The sequence below is a fragment of the Sus scrofa genome, chromosome 14 (assembly GCF_000003025.6).
Source record: "Sus scrofa isolate TJ Tabasco breed Duroc chromosome 14, Sscrofa11.1, whole genome shotgun sequence".
In the NCBI taxonomy this organism is placed as follows: Eukaryota; Metazoa; Chordata; class Mammalia; order Artiodactyla; family Suidae; genus Sus; species Sus scrofa.
The window spans coordinates 132,220,350-132,239,152 of NC_010456.5; the positions used below are offsets into that span (position 1 = coordinate 132,220,350).

Consider the following 18,803-nt stretch of genomic DNA (forward strand, 5'->3'; position numbering starts at 1 on the left):
GTGACCCTAAAAAAAACCTAACAAACTAGTGGTTACCAGTGGGGAGAGGGAAGGGAGGAGTGGGGACAGGACAGAGGATTACGAGGTGCGAACTATTATGTACAAAATAAGCTAAAAGGTTAAATTGTACAGCACAGGGAGTATAGCCAATATTCCAGAATAACTGCAAATGGAATATAGCCTGTACAAATTGTGACTCACCATATTGTACCCCTGGAATGTATAATATTATATAGCATCTATACTTCAGTAAAAAAAAGGAAAATCTATTATTTTCAGTGATTAAATTTGTTGGTGTTTCTGGCTTAGAGGTGGGACCCCCCCTCTCACCGTGATTCTGACCCCCGGCACCAAATTTTGGTTAAAAGTAACGCCAAACTGTGCTCCATTTCTGCAGGCTTGAAGCGGCTGTAACTTCGATTACATTGAGGTGTTTGACGGCCCCTACCGCAGCTCCCCGCTGCTTGCCCGGGTCTGCAATGGGGCAAGTGGCTCCTTCACTCCTCGTCCAACTTCATGTCCATTCGCTTCATCAGCGACGTCAGTGTCACAAGGGCAGGGTTCCGGGCTAACTACTACTCCAGTCCTTCCCTGGGAGCACCCGTAAGTCATCAGCGCTGGGGTGCTTCTCAGAGCCTTCTGTGCAGCCATCCTGTGGCTGCGAGATGAGAAACGAGAGCCACCTTGTCAGGTCACCCAGGCTTGAGCTGGTGCAGGAAGGGGTCAAGAGGAAGTGGATCTTGGGACTCTAGCTGCCCAGAAGTGGCCGATGGGTGGCATATTGGCCTTTCTGTGGACAGCAGAGATGAAGTAGATGGGGCAGGATGCTTTCAGCAGAGAGTGAGATGTCAGTGCCAAGGGCAGAGGGGACCACCTGAGGCCTGGTGACCGTCCCAGAGTGTAGGATGCTGTGACTCTGTCCTGAGACCTAGCACTTTCTGTGCTCCCTGATGATGAACCAAGCTGGTCTCAGCCACTTCCAGCTGAGCTGTTAGATGGACTGATTTACAGCTGGGCCGGGGCAGGGCAAGGTGTTGGGCTAGCTGTCCTTTGCAGTCAGGATTTTAGGCTCGGACCTGCCCTGGGGCTGAAGGGCCTCCAGAGCTAAGGAGGTAGATTTCACAAGATCCCACATTTCAACCCAAGTGTAATTGGCCAGGCACCTAGTGCATTTCGCATCCTGCCTCCGTTTCTCCATCAGAGGAACCCTAAGTCCCTGTGCCCTCGAAGGACTCTCATGAGACTGCCTTGAGCCACAGGGCACCAGGAGTGGCATTGGCTGTGTCTGGAGGCAGACCGTCCACCTGGATCTCTGTGCCTTTATGTGGGTTCAGGGGACCCAGACTGACTGCACTGTCTCCCCCGGCCCCCAGGGCTGCATTGCCTGCAGAATCACATGCAAGCCAGCGTCAGCACGAGCTACCTCCAATCCCTGGGCTACTCCGCCAGGGACCTTGTCATTCCCGGCTGGGAGTGGAGCTACCAGTGTCAGCCCCAGATTACGTCTACCCAGGTGACATTCACGATTCCCTACTCCAGCTGTGGCACCATCCAGCGGGTAAGCCTGGACTCCCTCCCCCACCCCCCAGCTCCCCTGAAGCCAGCTTTCTTACTGTGATGAGTGCTGTGCTTTGGATTCTGGGGACCCAGAAGACATGACTAGGGCATAACCAGAACGCATTCAGGGTGAGGTCATAAATCTGTTCCTTGGTGCCATGACGTAGCTGCAGCCACACGCAAAGAGAAGGAAGAAAGGTCAGCAGGGAGTTTTCCTAGCATCGCCGGGCAGAGAGGGTGGCTGGCAGGCTGCCATCGTGTCGGCAGGAACAATAGCAGCTCCCAGGGCAGCTCAGGGTTTCAAAGGGCCTGGAGCTTATGCAGGTTGGGGTTGGGCTGAGTGAGAGAAGCGGTGCCTCATTCATGGAAAGAATGCAAACATATCTTACTTTCAGAAATCTTATAGAAACACAGGGCTGAGCCAATGCATTTCTAAGCCTTCAAAGAACCTGTGCACAGGGGCCCCTGAACCTTAAGCTTTATTAGCCTCTGCAGGAAATCAGCCTCTGCAGCTACCACCTAGGGTGACCGACTGTCTTGGCTGGCCTGGGACTTTGCAGATTTTAGCATGGAAAAGCCCTGTGTCCTGGGAACTGCCTTGATCTTGTCACCCTACAAGCATCCAACACTGAGGACTTCCTGTTGTGTTTCCCTACGTTGTCTCTGTTGTGAGGACACGGGTTCCCTCCTGGGCCTCACTTGGTGGGCCAAGGATCTGGTGTGGCTGCAAGCTGAGGTGTCGGTTGCAGATGCAGCCTGGATCTGGTGTTGCGTTGGCTGCAGCGTAGGCTGGCAGCTGTAGCGCTGATTCACCCCCTAGCCTGGAAACTTCCATATGCCGTGGGCGTGGCCACAAAAACAAGTGGCAGACCCTGAGATCCGTCTGTATCAGACTCCTCAGATCCCCGCTAAGATGGTACGGGTCTCCGTCAGCATCAGCCCACTTGAAAAAGAGGGACCCTGGGCTTCGCGGGGTCAGGCACGTTGCCCAAGGCCACTTCGCCAGGAAGTGGCAGGGCCGATGCCAGACTCTGAGACTCTCAGAAAGGGTTAGGCTGAGTGAAAGCCAGACCCGCGAGGTTACCTAACCTGTGATTCCGTTTCTGGGAATGGAGACATCTGAGACCCAGCGGACCGGGCGAGGGGGTGTTGCCTACCAAGGGGCAGAAAATAGAGCGGTTGGGTTAATGGCCATGGTGAGTTTCTTATGGCCACATCTCCCTGATTTCCATCAAACCCCACGGAATGGTTCACTCACAGTGGTTGCATTTGCTTTTATGTAGATTTCTTTTACTGGTTTTTTTTTTTTTTTATTACTCGAAGAATTGTAGATTTATTTTAAACTCTCCACTCTAGGTTCTGAATTTCTGATGACTCTAAAGTCATCACTTTAAGATTTTTGTCTGTGGAAATACACAGTGCAAACACTTTTTTTTTTTTTCTTTTTACTGCCACACTTGTAGCATATGGAAATTCTCCTGCTAGGGGTTGAATCCAAGCTGCAGCTGCTGTATCCTTAACCCAGAGAGCAAAGTCAAGGATCAACCCCACATCCTCAAAGACACTATGTCGGGTCCTTTACCCACGGAGCCACAACGGGAACTCCACAATGCAAATACTTTTATTAGGTTTAGGACCGCGGTGAATATATGGCACAAGATGCTCAAACATGTACGAAGTGTGAGACAGACACAATCAAAGGGTTCGTCACTCATTAAAAACATACTGAACATTTGCCGTGTGCCAAGCTGGGCCCTCAAGGATGCTATTCACTCTCTGTCAAGTCACAAAAAACAGTGGGAGAGGATGAGGACACTAACCAGATGGCTTGTCAGCCGTGGGTGAGTGCCTGGGCCTGAGGGTCTGCAGTCGGCATTGGGGTCACCAGAGTCACTGCAGACACCAGATCTCTTTCTGAGATGGGCTGAATGGGCCAGGGAGGCTTACACGAGGAGAAGGTTGTGCCACGCAAACAATCTAGTGGAACTGGCTTTGGTATTTTGCCCTATAAATCAGTCGTGTGGGATTCTGGTTTGTCACGAGTTTGTCAGGCTATCAAAAGTGACCACCCATTCTGGTTCTAAATGTGCAGCCTGGAGACTCTAACATCTGATCTGTCCCATTCATGTTGCTTCATCTGCACTAGTGGCTCCAAAGCCACCAGCCAATCCTGATCGTCTAACGTGGCTGGTGGTGGGCAGCACGTGCTTATTCTTGCTTCTCTGCTTATGTAAATGACTGTCTTCCCACCAAACCATGCCTCCGGGGTCGACCAGTGTTCCATTCATCTTTGCAACTCCCAGTGCCCTGGTGTGGCGCCTAAGCCTTTGTAATCAGATTATTAATGGCTAATATGTGTACCAGGCACTGAACTAAGAAGCCCATAAGACTTGTTCCCATTTCCTCACGGGAAATGGAGGCTTACAGGGTTAAGCCACTTGCCCAGGGCCACGTGATCAGGAACAGCAGAGCCCAGATTCAAAGGCGGGCTTTCTGCAAATCCTCCAGGCAGCCCGTTTAGCAGGTGTCTGACCAACGTTGGCCCTTGTGGCTGAATAGACGAGAGATCTCCCCATCACAGGAGAAGGATGCAAGGTGGAGAGTCCAAGTCCCTCGGGGACAGCAGTTGACGTGTCTACCCTACTGCCATTCCACCCTGAGTGCCTTCCGCACAGAGCAGACCTCCCATAATGAATTTTAATTTAAAATCAGAACTGCTTCTCATGATCAAGAAATAAGCCTGCATTCCGTGTCCATTGTTTGAAAGGCATTCAGAATCCACCTTGGCCCTGGCAACTGCAGTCAAGTGTGGATTCAAAAACTTTCATGTAAATGCACAGAGTTAAACTGAAGCCACCTCAGCTCATCTTGAAGGAGGAACAAATGATACATTTATATGGTTTATTTCGATAACCACTGGCACTCAAATATAAAGTCCTCCATTTTTTTTCTTTTTAGAAATTATAGGAGTTCCCATTGTGGCTCAGCTATAACGAACCCACTAGTATCCATGAGGATGTGGGTTCGATCCTGGCCTTGCTCAGTGGGTTAAAGGATCCCGTGTTGTTATGAGCTGCGGTGTAGGTCACAGACACGGCTTGGATCTGGCATTGCTGTGGCTGTGGTGTAGGCAGGCAGCTGCAACTCTGATGTGACCCCTAGCCTGGGAACTTCCATGTGCCATAGGTGGTGCAGCCCAAAAAGAAAGAAAGGAAGAAAGAGAGAAAGGAAGAAAGAAAGGAAGAAAGAAAGAAAGAAAGAAAGGGAGAAAGAAAGAAAATAAAAGAAAGAAACTATAAAGGCATCAGTGTATATTCCCATAAAGAGATGGAAGACCTAGAGCCTGTTCTAGGGCCTTCTCCAGACCCAAATTCAAAGTGTGGCTCTGGCGCCCCCTGCAGGCCAGAGTCTCCCTCTAACAGGAGAAAAGGGAAACAGCCCTCAGAGAAGAGGCAAGGGTCCTGGGGCGACAAAACCACGTTAACGTACTTGATAACTTTCCTCTTCAAGTCCTTTGCCCCTTTCTGGAAGGGACAAACTCAGAGATGAGTTCTGCAACTGAAGACCTGAAATGAAAGCCCCTCCAATGCATTTTGTCCTAAAGAATAATCAGATTTATGTTTTACGAGCACCAGCTTCAAAAGGGAATTGTCTAATCGCCCAGATGGCCAGGAATGACTTTTGCTCCTGACAGCATTTACATGGCTAAATGACAAACTTTCTATTCTTTTTTGTAAAATAGGGCAAGGCTCTCTGACGTTTTAAGATGTCTATTTGGGCCACTGTGGCGTTATTTTGGGACTTGTGTTTACAAAGTCCCCCGGGGCTGGTGGGAACTCGTACCTGGAGAGAAGTTTGCTTTGTGACCATCAGAGCATCTGGGAGGGAAAGAGGTCCCCCTAGTCTCCACCTGGTGATGCCGCTCCTGGGCTCCCCTCACTGAGGCCAGATGATCATATGACCATGGAACAGTTGCTCACCAGTGTTTTTTTGGACATTTGGGCTGGCTGTCCCTGGCCCCATCCTTCATCATGACACTGCTTTTGTTGGGATCCTGTCCCTGGACCTTCTTCTTTCCATGGATCTTTATTGATGCTACTGAGCGGTTGTTAACACCGCACCAGGCCCTGGGAAAAGAGAGATGCTTAGACATCCTTGCCTGACCCTAACCCATCCTGTGAGCATCCTCCTTGACATGCTCACAGACCACCAGGTGCCAAGACTCCTTGGAAGGGTCACTCTTACAAGACGGTGGGCACATTCAATGGCATGAGAGACCCACATTCTTCTGAGTTTGCAGCTTGGCGAAAGACACAGTGGGAAAGTGTCCTGTAGTTTGGGGAGCAGAGAAGCAAAGCATGATGGGAAGTGCCCCCACATGGGTATATCCCCCTAGGTGTCCATATGAGCTCTGGGGGAGTTCTTGCCCCGGAAGACAGAGACCTACAGCAGCTATAACCCTGGATCTCTGTCATTTTTTGCTCTGGCAGCTTCAGATAGACACTGAGCCATGCAGAGAACCCAGTGAAAGCTGATCCCATCAGCCCCTCTCACAAAACTGCCTCACTGGCAACAGTGAGAATGAAACAGAACAAGCCAGGAGGACCCTGAGCCATAGAGTTCAAACTCAGCTTAGTCCTTTAGCAGGTGTAGGGGTCACCCAACACACCCATCTTTCCATGAGCATCGGCTCCCTGGAGGTGCCAACCCTTGGCTCTCACCGTGGTCCCCATCACGGGGCATCCTGTGGCAGAGGGAAGGGCATGCGTGAAAGGAGGGATGTTACTAGTGAAACACGTGCCTCCCAGACAAGGGCAGCCATGTCAACAGGCATGTGCCCTCTCTGGGTGGTTCTGGGAGGGTTTTGAAATCTCGGGGCATGACTCCTCTCTCATTCTAGCCGGAAACAACCAGGAGGTCCCCTTAGCAGGTGACGTGTGCCTGACGCTGTTCTCCTGCCTGCCTCTCCCAGGTGGACAATGACACCATCACCTATTCCAACTCCCTCAGAGCGGCTGTCTCAAGTGGCATCATCAAGAGGAAGAAGGACCTCCACATGTACGTCAGCTGCAGAATGCTCCAGAACACCTGGGTTAACACCGTGTACATTGCTAACGACACCCTCGAGGTCCAGAACGTGCAGTATGGCAACTTCGACGTCAACATTTCCTTTTTTACCTCCTCTTCGTTCTTATATCCCGTGAGGAGCAGCCCATACTACGTGGACCTGAACCAGAATCTGTACCTTCAGGCTGAGATCCTCCATGCCAACGCCTCCCTGGCCTTATTTGTGGACACCTGTGTGGCATCACCATATCCCAATGACTTTACAACTTTGACTTACGACCTCATCCGGAGCGGGTAAGGAGGGTCCTCACGGGTGTACGTCAATCTTTACCTGATAACTCACGCACGACCCGCCCAGAGCTCAAGGAGGGCGGCTCGTGCTCCCAGGGGCTCAGGCTTGACCGGTCAGGGTATCATCTCTGGGTGTCGGAGAGTGAAGGTGGCTCAGGGTGGCTGTGGAGTGAAGTTAGACCAGGTGACTGAAGTCCAGGCAAGCCTTAATATTAAAGTCATGCATGTAGTGGGGAAAACATTGACCTTGAAACAGATTAACATTGAGATGCCAGCTCTGCCGCATGCCAGCTGCATCAGTCTGTGCCAGCGATGGCACCGCTCAGAGCCACTTTCTTCAGCCATCAGATGAGCATAGCGAAGCCCATCTCAAAGCCTGCTGGGAGGACTGAATGAGTAGATGGGGCCCCAGGCAAAGAGCCTGCCCAGCAGGTGGTCTACAGGGAATGTTGCCCTGAATATTGTCCCTGGTTCCAACCAAGTTCAAGATGCAGAGGTGAGGCCGGGGGCGCCCAGGATGGGCTGCCCCACCATAGTCCTCCTTGGTGGCCTGAGCGGACTCTGGTGAAGGGGGGTTGCCTCTTCCGAGCTGGTACAGGGGTCCTAGGACATCAGCACAAGCAACTCTAGCTCCTGTCTTTCATCTCTGTCCATTGGTGTCTACACCACATCTTTGCTTTTATAATTTGACCTTGGCAGCTCGGTCACAGTTGGCTCACTTAGAAGTGACACCGACAGGGTGAGGGCTCAGCTGGCAGTTGGGGCTTGGGGGCTAAATTCCACACTCCGAAGGTAGGCAGGCGAGAGGCAGCAGGGGGTCCCAAGATGGGGCTGCGGGGTCCAGGCCAGCACCTCCGGGGTGCAAACACGTGGTGCCAGTGAGCCTCACTGACGGCCACTCTTCTCGCCTTCCAGGTGTGTGAAGGACGAAACCTACCAGTCCTACTCTCAGCCGTCGCCCCGCATCGTCCGCTTCAAGTTCAGTTCCTTCCACTTCCTGAGCCGCTTCCCCTCCGTGTACCTGCAGTGTAAGATGGTCGTGTGCAGGGCGTTCGACTCCTCCTCCCGCTGCCGCAGAGGCTGCGTGGTGAGGTCCAAGAGGGACGTGGGCTCCTACCAGGAGAAGGTGGATGTCGTCCTGGGACCCATCCAGCTGCAGACCCTGCACGCTGAGAAGAGGAGCCTGGGTAGGTGACCGCCACCCCCCACCACCGCTTGCCCAGGCCCAGCATGGGAACCATGGGAACTTGGGATGCTTCTGTAGAGGGGTGTCTGGTCTCCCCTCCAGTTGGGTACCTACTGCAAGCCAGACACCCTGTGCTGTGCTGTGAGATTCAGAGTTGAACTAGACCAGGTTCCCAGCTTCTCCCAAGGATGTCTGGTCTATAGGGGAGGCCCATAGGGGCTTTGATCAAGATAGTTCCAACCTGGAGTTCCCCTCGTGGCTCAGCCGTAGCAAACCCAACTTGTATCCATGAGGATGCAGGTTCGATCCCGGCCCTGCTCTGTAGGTTAAGGACCAGTGTTGCCGTGAGCTGTGGTGTAGGCTGGCAGCTGTAGCCTCGATGTGACCCAGAGCCTGGGAACCTCCATATGCCACGGGTTCAGCCCTAAGAAGACGGGGAAAAAAAAAAAAAGAAAAGAAAAAAAGAAAAGAAAAAGACAGTTCCAACCTGGGACAGATGCTCCTGACACTTTTATCCCCCACGGTCTGAAGATACCAACCTCACACAGCTCATCTGTAAATAACATGCTAGTACTTACCTCTTAGGACTGTTGAGAGGGTGACATAAAATACGGTTAGTGACACTGCTTTGGTCCCTACCTGGCACAAGTCACAGGCTACAGAGAACAATGATTTTTGTTACTGTCATTATTGTCACCAATATTTTTTTTTTTTTTTTGTCTTTTGTCTTTTGTTGTTGTTGTTGTTGCTATTTCTTGGGCCGCTCCCGCGGCATATGGAGGTTCCCAGGCTAGGGTTGAATCGGAGCTGTAGCCACCAGCCTACGCCAGAGCCACAGCAACGCAGGATCCGAGCCGCGTCTGCAACCTACACCACAGCTCACGGCAATGCCGGATCGTTCACCCACTGAGCAAGGGCAGGGACCGAACCCGCAACCTCATGGTTCCTAGTCAGATTCGTTAACCACTGCGCCACGACGGGAACTCCCCTATTGTCACCAATATTAACATTAATTGTCAGATTAATACGCGTGATGAGGGCCAGCTATAGCCCTGGGGGAGGGCAATCAGGGTCTGGGTGGGGCTATGGATCCAGGCAGCCTGGTTTATTCTGGCTGTTTCCAGGGGTTGACATTGGAAAAGCCATTTCACGTCCCTCGTCTGGAATGGAGAGCAGATTTCCTGCCTGGCTGTTCTGACGTGGGTGTGGAGGAGCAGTTGCAGAGGGCTCCCCACGGTTTCTGACCCACGCCGGGCCAGGTCAACCAATGTGGTGGCTTGGTGACAGGGCAGGCATGGGGCCACAGTCGTTGTCACAAACCCTCCTGCATACAGTCACAGGACTCTCTGCCCACAAAAGAGCTTCTTCGGGGCCCATATTCAGGCCTCCCCACATCTGGCTGCTTCTAGACGCTCCTATCATGTATTCAACATTCCACGCATCTTTTGAAGGCCTCTTTTGTGCCGGGAGACTAAATGGATCAAAATCCCTGCCCCGTAGCAGCGTCCAGTCCAGTGGGAGGGACCAGGGCAGACACCAGTCACCTGCATGGTCCCCCATGGGGGCTGGAGCTGCAGAGAGCAGGCAGGCGGGGTGGGGGACGGGCAAAGGGCCTGTGGGAACCCTCCTCTCCTCCCTCTTCCCAGCACCACTGCAGGAGCTTAAGCCTTGTGTCCTTCTTCCTGGGACTCTGGTGGCCTTTTCCCAAATGGGCTCAGGGCCCCAACTCGCTCCCTCCTGTCATCAGGAGCCTGCAGCCACATCTGACCCCCTGACCTCCCCAAGCCCAGCTCTGCCCTCTTGCCCACAATGCTTCCCAGCCCCGCTGGCCAACAAGACCCTGACATCAGCTGCCCCGTGGGGTCTGGCCTCAGTTTCCTGAAAGGCCCTCCCTCGCCCTTCCTTCTTCCCCTCCCCCCAGACAGCCAGCTCTGGGTGCTGTCACCTGCCTGGGGACCCCCCTTCCTCCCCTGCTGGGCTCATTCTTTTTTTTTTTTTTTTTTTTTTTCTTAAGGGCTGCACCTGCAGTGTATAGCAGTTCCCAGGCTAGGGGTCAAATCCGACCTGCAGCTGCTGGCCTACACCACAGCCACAGCAACACCAGAACGGAGTTGCATCTGTGACCTACACCACAGCTCATGGCAACGCCAGATCCTTAACCCACTGAGGAAGACCAGGGAGGGAGCCCGCATCCTCATGGATCCTAGCTGGGTTCATTACCACTGAGCCGCAGCAGGAACTCAGCGGGCTCATTCTGATTCTGACTTTCCTTTCCTTCCCAGACCAGCCAGCGGTTGACCTGGAGGAGAAGGCCAGCACCCAGGGGAGCTACGACGGTGCTGCTATCTCTGCTGGGATCTTTCTCGTCGTGGTCTTGGCCGTGGCAGCCTTCACCCTGGGGAGGCGCGGCCGTGCTGCCGACGGCCAGCCTCTGATCTCTAAGACATGATGCAGGGAAGGGCGCACGGTGCTCAGAGGTCCCCGAGCTCCGGAGCCCCCGGAGGAAGGAAGAAACCAGGGTCCAGAGCTGGGCACCCAGAGCACCCCACTCGCTTCCTCTGGCCCAGGTGCATGGTGGGGGGTGGGTGAGAAGGACGGGAGTAGGTTTTCCCAGAAACACCGCCTTGGTGCTGGGACAAAACGCCAGGCCAGCAGGTACCAGAACCTGAAATCCTGCCTGCAGCCATGAGCCACACTAGAGGCAGCAGCACTTTTCTGGATAGAACTTACTTTCTGATCTTTTATGGGCTTCCGGGGCCTGTCGTGTATATCTTAGCCTTTGCTTATTACAGGACCAGCTGAATAAAGAACTTTTTTGAAAGCACGTGTGGGCTTGGTCACTGTTTCCAGTGTGTCACCTGAGCCCGGGATCTCTTCAAATTAGGCAGACAGATAGGGTGAATGCTCACAAGGAAGAAGAAAGCCTGGGGGGCCAGGGCGGGGTGTCCTGTAGCTTCCAAAATCTTCTGCCGAATAGGTAAGGTGTCCTCCTTGGTTAGCGGCATGTTTTGGTTCTGCCCAAAGCAGGAAACGCAAGGGGAAGACTAGAGAAAGACCTGAATGCTAACCGCATCAGAAATTGGTGTTCCGGAGTTCCCGTCGTGGCGCAGTGGTTAATGAATCCGACTAGGAACCATGAGGTTGCGGGTTCGATCCCTGCCCTTGCTCAGTGGGTTAACAATCCGGCGTTGCTGTGAGCTGTGGTGTAGGTTGCAGACGCGGCTTGGATCCCACGTTGCTGTGGCTCTGGCGTAGGCCAGTGGCTACAGCTCCGATTAGACCCCTAGCCTGGGAACCTCCATATGCCGCGGGAGCGGCCCAAGAAATAGCAACAACAACAACAACAAAAGACAAAAGACAAAAAAAAAAAAAAAAAGAAAAAAAAAGAAATTGGTGTTCCCATTGCGGTTTCAGCGGGTTAAGAACATGATGAAGTCTCTGTGAGGATGCAGGTTCGATCCCTGTCCTCACCCAGTGGGTTAAGGATCCGGCGTTGGCGTGAGCTGTGGTGCAGGTTGCAGACGCGGCTCGGATCTGGCGTTGCTGGGACTGTGGGCAGCTGCAGCTCCGATTAGACCTCTAGGCTGGGAATTTCCATATGCCGTGAGTGTGGCTGTAAAAACACAAATAAAACAAAATAAAATACAGTAAAATAAGACGAAACAGATGATTGCGTGCATTTCTCCATGATCCTGTGTATCTTTCAGTTTTTGTCAGCTCATCCAGAACTTCGGGGTGTCAGGGAAGAGAGCTGACTCCTAGGGCCTAGATCTCGGGTGCACTGGACAGGGCCACCAAAATTCTGGTTTGCTCTTGGTCTCCAGAGAGAATTGGAATTACTCGGGACCCCAGAAGCTCAGAAGAAATGGAGGGATGGAGTGGTTTCCTAGGAGGCAGTGAATTTGCCAGAGATGAGAGAGAAGCAGACACGGGGGCCTCCACGGCCCTGGGCAAGCGGGGTGCTTGGCAGCTGCTGCTCAGAGGACAGGGGAGGCTGAATGCCACCACTGGGCTGAGCTTGGTCTTTCCCCTGAGCTTGAGGAGACGGTAAAGGGAGCCGAGGACAGACGGGCAGAGACAGTTGCCCAGCAGCCTCCACGCGCAGCCCGTGGGGCTTCCTGGGCGAAGAGGCTATAAGGGGCCAGACCCCCGAGCCACACCAACCTGCCTCCCCGTGAGCCCATGACGGCCTCTGTCCACAGAGTGCGGGGGCCTAGTTGGCTGCATGGCCTTCCTGCTAACTGTCCTCTATGGAAGAGGTGGCTGAGGGTGGCCTGGGGGCCCTGGGGTGGCCTCAAGCTGGGAGTGTGGCTGAGACAGTGAAGTTGCAGGAGCTCCCCTGGGAAACAGAACAGACACCTCCCTACAGAGACTGCTCAGTGACTCTGGACAGCCCCCTCCCCTGGGGCTGGGGGAGGGGAGCAGGCTCAGCGGAGGGTCAGGAAGTGCAGGAAGCTGCGGCCTTTCAAACCTTTGTGACAGCATCTCCTGCTAGGTCGCCAGGGGACGTGGCTGACCCTGCTGCATGGGGTTGGCCAGCTGACCAATAAACCCTCTGTCCCCTCTGCTTTGACCACTGGATCCCCATTTAGACCGCCCTTGTTCAAGGGGGGACCGCTCATCTTTATTTTCCTGGGACCTTCTTTTTTCCTATTTTTTTTTCCTCCGGAAAACTATTTGAATAGTTACAAAACATTTTTTTTTTTTTTGTACAGAATCCGTATAAAATAGCAGTAGATTTCTCCATAATTATCAGAATTATTTATCCTTGGAGATCTTGGCTAAGTGGGGCTGAAATCAATAAAAGGTCCTGGACTTTTGGCTCAGAAATCTTCCAGGAAGCCCACCATGCTGATGTCTGTCATGCTCATGAGATGATCAGTCCTTTTCTTAAAAAAACTCTTTGTTTTTGTTCTTTGGCGGCTGAAGTGAATTTGGCAGCTTTCGTTAAATACCTTCCAGCTCACGTCATCTGCCACTTCCTCAACACTCAGTTCTGACTGCTTCCATTTCAAGTTGGTCTGTTCTTTTCTAAGTTGCTTTAATCATGTAAAAGCATCCACCTTCTCTCTCTCTTCTCAAAGTCATTTTTTTTTTTTTTTTTGGTCTTTTTGCCATTTTCTCGGGCTGCTCCGTGGCATATGGATGTTTCCAGGCTAGGGGTCAAATCAGAGCCGTAGCCACCGGCCTATGCCAGAGCCACAGCAACGAGGGATCCGGGCCGTGTCTGCAACCTACACCACAGCTCACGGCAACGCTGGATTCTTAACCCAATTGAGCGAGGCCAGGGATCGAACCTGCAACCTCATGGTTCATAATTGGATTCGTTAACCACTGAGCCACGACGGGAACTCCTGAGGTCTGAGCTCTACAGGTTTTCATGACTCTGTCCCTACTGGCATGAGCCTCCATCAGAGACTCATAAAGCTGTTTACGGGTTTGGCTGGCATCACGTTTCCCCGCAAAGGAAGCGGTTGGAACTGTGGTGTTTAATTCACGTACTGTCTGTCATCAATTGTCCTTATCACCTTGAATAATTCCTGGAACTCGGCCAACTCACAGTTCACACCGCCACTGGCACCACCATATTCTTTTATTCTATTTTTATTACAGTGTAGCATTTTTATTTACAATGTTCCTTCAATTTCCGCTGTACAGCAACGCAACTCAGCTATAGATGTACATATGTATTATAGGCACATTTTTTTTTCATGCCATCTTCCATCATGTTCTTTCTTGGGTTAGAACATCCTGAGACCTTCTTGGTTTAGTGAAGCCGTCCCATGTCCTGAGAGCCCCTCTGTCCCCAGCAAACAGGGAGGGCTGGTCACCCTAGAGGTGGAGCAGCAGGGGTCGAGGGGAGCTGGTGTGGAGGTTCCCATGACAACCACCAGATGCAGCAGACAGGATGGAGATGGAGGCGGGAAACCAGGCCAAAGAGCAGCATCCAAGGTGGGTCCTGCCTGCCTTCATCCCCCAGACACAGGACTTTGGAGACCACCCTCGGCTCAGGTGTGTGTCTTGGTCATTTTTCTGAATGTGGTCTCTAGGGGCAAAGAACAGATGGATGAGAAGAACTGAGGATTCACTCAGGACTGGATCAAAACCCAGGGTTCCTGTGGGGTGTTTGTGTGTGCGTGGGGTTGGGGGGTGTCCCTGGGTGGGCTGGATAATGTCTCCTGGCAGCATCTGAGGAGCTGGGTTGGCCTAGTCACCTTCACTTCCCAGTACTGAGGGCTCCACCAGCAGGAGAAATGGGAATGGGACCTGCCCCTGGAGCCTGGGAGTCACAGGACCCAGTTCTAACAGGATGTCCATTTTGGGAAGAGATTCCTGGAAAGGAGGCTAGTGCTGCTCTGCCTTCTTGGGGAAGGGGGGGGGCTCTAGCTCACAGAGGGGAGAAGGCATTTGGGGGTTGTCTGCCCATTTCAGGAGGACAGGCTGGAAATTGCAAACAGGCTGCATCAGTAAAGCCATAGCCACTGAGCCCGCCCTGGGGCAGGCTTTGTGGGAATGGAGATCAGGCAGAGGAGGCTCAAGCCTGGTCCCTGGACTTGTTCTCAGCTTGTCACTGGGTCTGTGATGTGCCCAACTCCTTCCTGTAACACGAGGAAGCAGAGCGACCTCATCCTTGGAGGTAAAGGCTGCTGAAGCCGAGTAGGTTTGGCTTGAGGGGGCAAAGTTTGTCTTTATCCCTAATCTTAGGGTTTTATGTAATCAGGGCTGTGGCTTCCGTTGACAGAAGACACCTCAATTGGAGGAATGCTTACAGACTTCTTTAATGGAAATTTTACATGATGTGGGAGACTTCATAAGAAATGAGCCACCCCGCCCCCCGCAAAAAAATGGGAAACCTCTTTCCTTTACGTGCGGTTCAACAAAGAGAGGCAATTGTGGAAAAGTAATCATATGATGTGGGGGATAGAAGATAATTCGAATTATTTCATCAAGATCTCTTTGCATAGACTTCTCTGAACTCAACTTTATGTCCTGATGATAAGAATGTTATTTTCTCCTGGTTCAGCGAGGATGCATTTCAGTGGCACTTATCTCCTGCTTTTAAGAAAAGGAAAGGTCAGAGAGAGAGAGTGGTGTGTGTGTGTGTGTGTGTGTGTGTGTGTATTGCTGGGGTTTTTTTGGATTTGCCTTTTTTCAAATGTTTTTAAATCAAAATAGTCAATATGCAAAACGTACTTTGGGGTGGCATGATCTGAATTCCTTCAGGGTAAACATGAAAATAGGTTCAAACTGATTTTAAATTGATTCAGTTGTTTGAAACTACTTGGTTTTGAAACAACTGAATCAAGAGCCCCTTTGGTTGACCTGGTGCCAGGCAGTGATTTCAAGTCCTTACTGTTCTCAACTGTGAGTTTTAAGGAGGTGCTTTCCAGCCACTTTGAGAAACATTCCTTTGACTTTGGGTAAAAACCTCCCTGAAATTCAACCCATACCTATGCGGATAACATAGGAAAGAAGCAAAAGTTCACATGGTTTTAAATAGAAGAGCACTGTTTCCAAGATCTGGAAAAACTGATGACACACAAATGGTCAGTGGGGTGACGCTCTGGGGTCGAGTGGGGGTGGGGAGCCCTGTGTCTCTCCTGATAGGATGTGTTGGAAGAGCCAGCAGCCAGCAAACCCCAGGGGACTGAAGCTCATGGACCCACCCAATGGCCACCAGCCAAGGGAGGCTGGTGAAAATTTTGTGCTGGATCTGGGGCCACCACTGTGGGAGGCAGAAGATAGACACAGCCCAGGGCTCCGGGATCTCTGACTATATCTCCAATTAGATCTGCCCTTTCTTCATTATCTCTGCAGGAGGTTCAGTTGGGTCTGGGCTTTCGGCCCAGGAAACAGGCACGTGGAGGGGACTGTAAAATCAATAACACCAGGAAAGGACAGTGTGGGGGTGGAGGATGGGGACAGGGCTGCGGGAGGGGAGACAGAGAGACACAGGGGGTCAGAAACATCCCACTCCAAATGGACCTGTGAAACCCAGTTACAACCCAAGAAATTAACAAAATGCTAGGCATGTTGGCCATCAAAATCCACGCCTGGAGCAGCAGTTCACTCTGGATTAGTTTGTTGGTGGAATCTTTTTAAAAGGAAGTGAAATTACCTAACATAAAAGGAACACTTTAAAGTGTACTTCGGGGGAATTTGGTGGGCAGATGCTGTGTGCCCACCCCTCGATCTGGTTCCAGTGCATTTCCATGAGCCCTAAATGAAGCCCTGGGCCCATCAATGGTCCTGTCTTTCCCTTCCACCCCGAGACTCTTGCAACCACCAATCTGTTTCTGCCTCTAAGGGTCACCTAGTCACTCCAGATTAATTTTTAAGAGTACTCCAGCAAAGACGGTAATAGGAATCCTGAAGGTGATCGATGGTATCATTGAAGACCTAACTACTGATATCCAAAACATAATTTATTTTGAAATAATTTCAAACTAGTATAGACAAGAATCCTTCACTAAAAGTACATTGAATCCAACCATGTGTTAAAGACGATTATACACACAGTCATGTGGGATTTATTATGGGGACGCAAGCCTGATAGGATATTCAAAAGTCAATGATTGTAATCCACCACTCCAGAAAGGTGAAAAAAAAAAAATACATGCTTGAAAAACAAATTCCACACTCATTCCTTAAAAATACTCAAGAGTAAAAAAGGAGTGGAGAGAAACCTCCTCAAGCTGATGAAAAGTATGTGTAAAAACCCCATAGCTGACATCATACTTATTGATGAGAAACACAAATCTGTCCCATGAATGTCAGGTTCAGGCCAAGTATCTTCCTTCCCACCACTCCTTCGCAACATCATCCTGGAAAGCTTTGCTTCTGATATGCAACAAGGGAAGAAAAATAAAAGTATTCCGATTGGTGAGGAAGAAATAAACTCTGTTCACAGATGACATGATCATCTCTTAGAGAACATGAAAGAATTGTTCAAAAGGAAAAAACTCCTGAAAGTAATAATGGCTATAGCAAGGCTGCTGAATAAAAAGGTTAATATATGAGTCAATTGCTTGCCCATAGATTAATAATGAACAAGCCAAATTTGAAAAAAAATATATAATTTACATTAGCACCAAATGAAATGTTTAGGTTTTAATCAAACAAAAATGTGACACAATGAGAAAAACTACAAAGGTCTGTTGAGTGAAGTTAAAGACAGCTGAGTGAAGGGAGATACTCCATGTTCATGGACAATAAGACCCAAGTTGTCAAGACTTCATTCTTCCCAAATCGATCCCTAAATTTTATGCAATTCCATTCAGAATCCCAGAAGTTATTTTGTGGGTATGGAAAAGCTGATTGAAAACTTTTTTTTTTCTTTTCTTTTTAGGGTTATACCTTTGGCATATGGAAGTTCCGGGTCAGGGTTTGAATCAGAGCTGCAGCTGCCGGCCCACACTCAGCCGCAGGAACACAGGATCTGAGCAGCATCTGCAACCTATGCCACAGCTTGAAGCAATGCTGGATCCTTAGCCACTGAGCAAGGTCACGGATTAAACCCACATCTGCAAAGACTCTACGTCACAGAACTATGTCAGCTGCTTGACCTGCCAAGCCACAGCAGGAACTCCTTTTTTTTTTTTTTTTCTCATCTTTTTGGAAAACTTTTTATGTGGAGACAAATGACTCCAAAGAGACCAGAAAATATTGCAAGAGGACAAAATTGGAAGCCCAACACAACCTGAGTTCAAAATTTACTATGAGGACACAGTAATCAAGACAGTGTGAGGAGCTAGATAGCTTAATATCAAGGAAAAAACAACCCCATCAAAAAATGGGCAGAAGACCTCAATAGACATTTCTCTAAAGCAGACATACGGATGGCCAACAGGCACGTGAATGGATGCTCCATATCACAAATTATTAGAGGAATATATATTAAAACTACAGTGAGCTATATCCCTCACTTTAGATAAATGGCCGTATTAAAAAGCTTGCAAATAATAAATGCTGGAGGGAGTAGAGAAAAAGGAACCCTCCTATACTGCGGGTAGGAATGTAAGTTGGCACAGCCACTGTGGGAAGGAATATAGGAATTCCTTTAAAAAATAAATACAGCACTACCATATGCTCAGTGGACCCTGCGCCTCTTCCCTGAGCCCCAAGCCCGGCCGGTCTAGACAGAGGGCAGCTGGCAGGTTGTGACGGGGTGGAGGGCGCTGGGGGCCTGAGAGCCAGGACGGAGCCTCCCCAGCTGTCAGGAGAAGGCGAGGAGAGCCCTGCAGGGGGCGCCACAGGGGAAGGGCTCGGGAGGGGACCAGGCTGGTTCTGGGCCCTCAGAAACCAGCTGGGACACTTGGGGACAAAGATCTGAGGGACACAAATGCTCTAAAGCTGCTCTTAACCCAGACACTTCCTCAGGAGGGTGTGGTGACTTCAGGACCCTCAGACGTTGGTTCCCGAGTGGCCCCTGGAAAAGGGACTGTCCTTTCTGTTTGTCCCCAGGCAGCCCCCGCTTCCCCACCTGGACGCTTCTGGGGGGACAGCGGGCCTGACACGCTGGAGCTGAAGGCAGGCTCCTTGGGGGGGGGTGAGATGAGGAGCTGCCTCCCCCCGCCGTGGTCCCCGCCTCTGCTCCATCCGGGCATTTATGTCCACGGGGAGCTCCGTGTCCTCTCCCCAGACCAGGGCAGGGGGTGTTCTGAGGGCAGGGACTGTGAGGGGCATCTGGGGAGACCAGGAA

General features: G+C 51.1%; 1 protein-coding gene across 1 annotated transcript in view; it reads left to right on the forward strand.

Annotated features, from left to right (window-relative positions):
• DMBT1 (deleted in malignant brain tumors 1) overlaps window positions 1-10,925 on the forward strand; it is a 76,929-nt gene extending 66,004 nt beyond the window's left edge. The window contains 8 exon segments of the mRNA NM_001048188.1: window positions 398-402; window positions 405-499; window positions 502-589; window positions 592-603; window positions 1,374-1,558; window positions 6,530-6,918; window positions 7,831-8,102; window positions 10,384-10,925. Coding sequence (NP_001041653.1) covers window positions 398-402; window positions 405-499; window positions 502-589; window positions 592-603; window positions 1,374-1,558; window positions 6,530-6,918; window positions 7,831-8,102; window positions 10,384-10,550 — 1,213 coding nt within the window. The 3' untranslated portion in view covers window positions 10,551-10,925.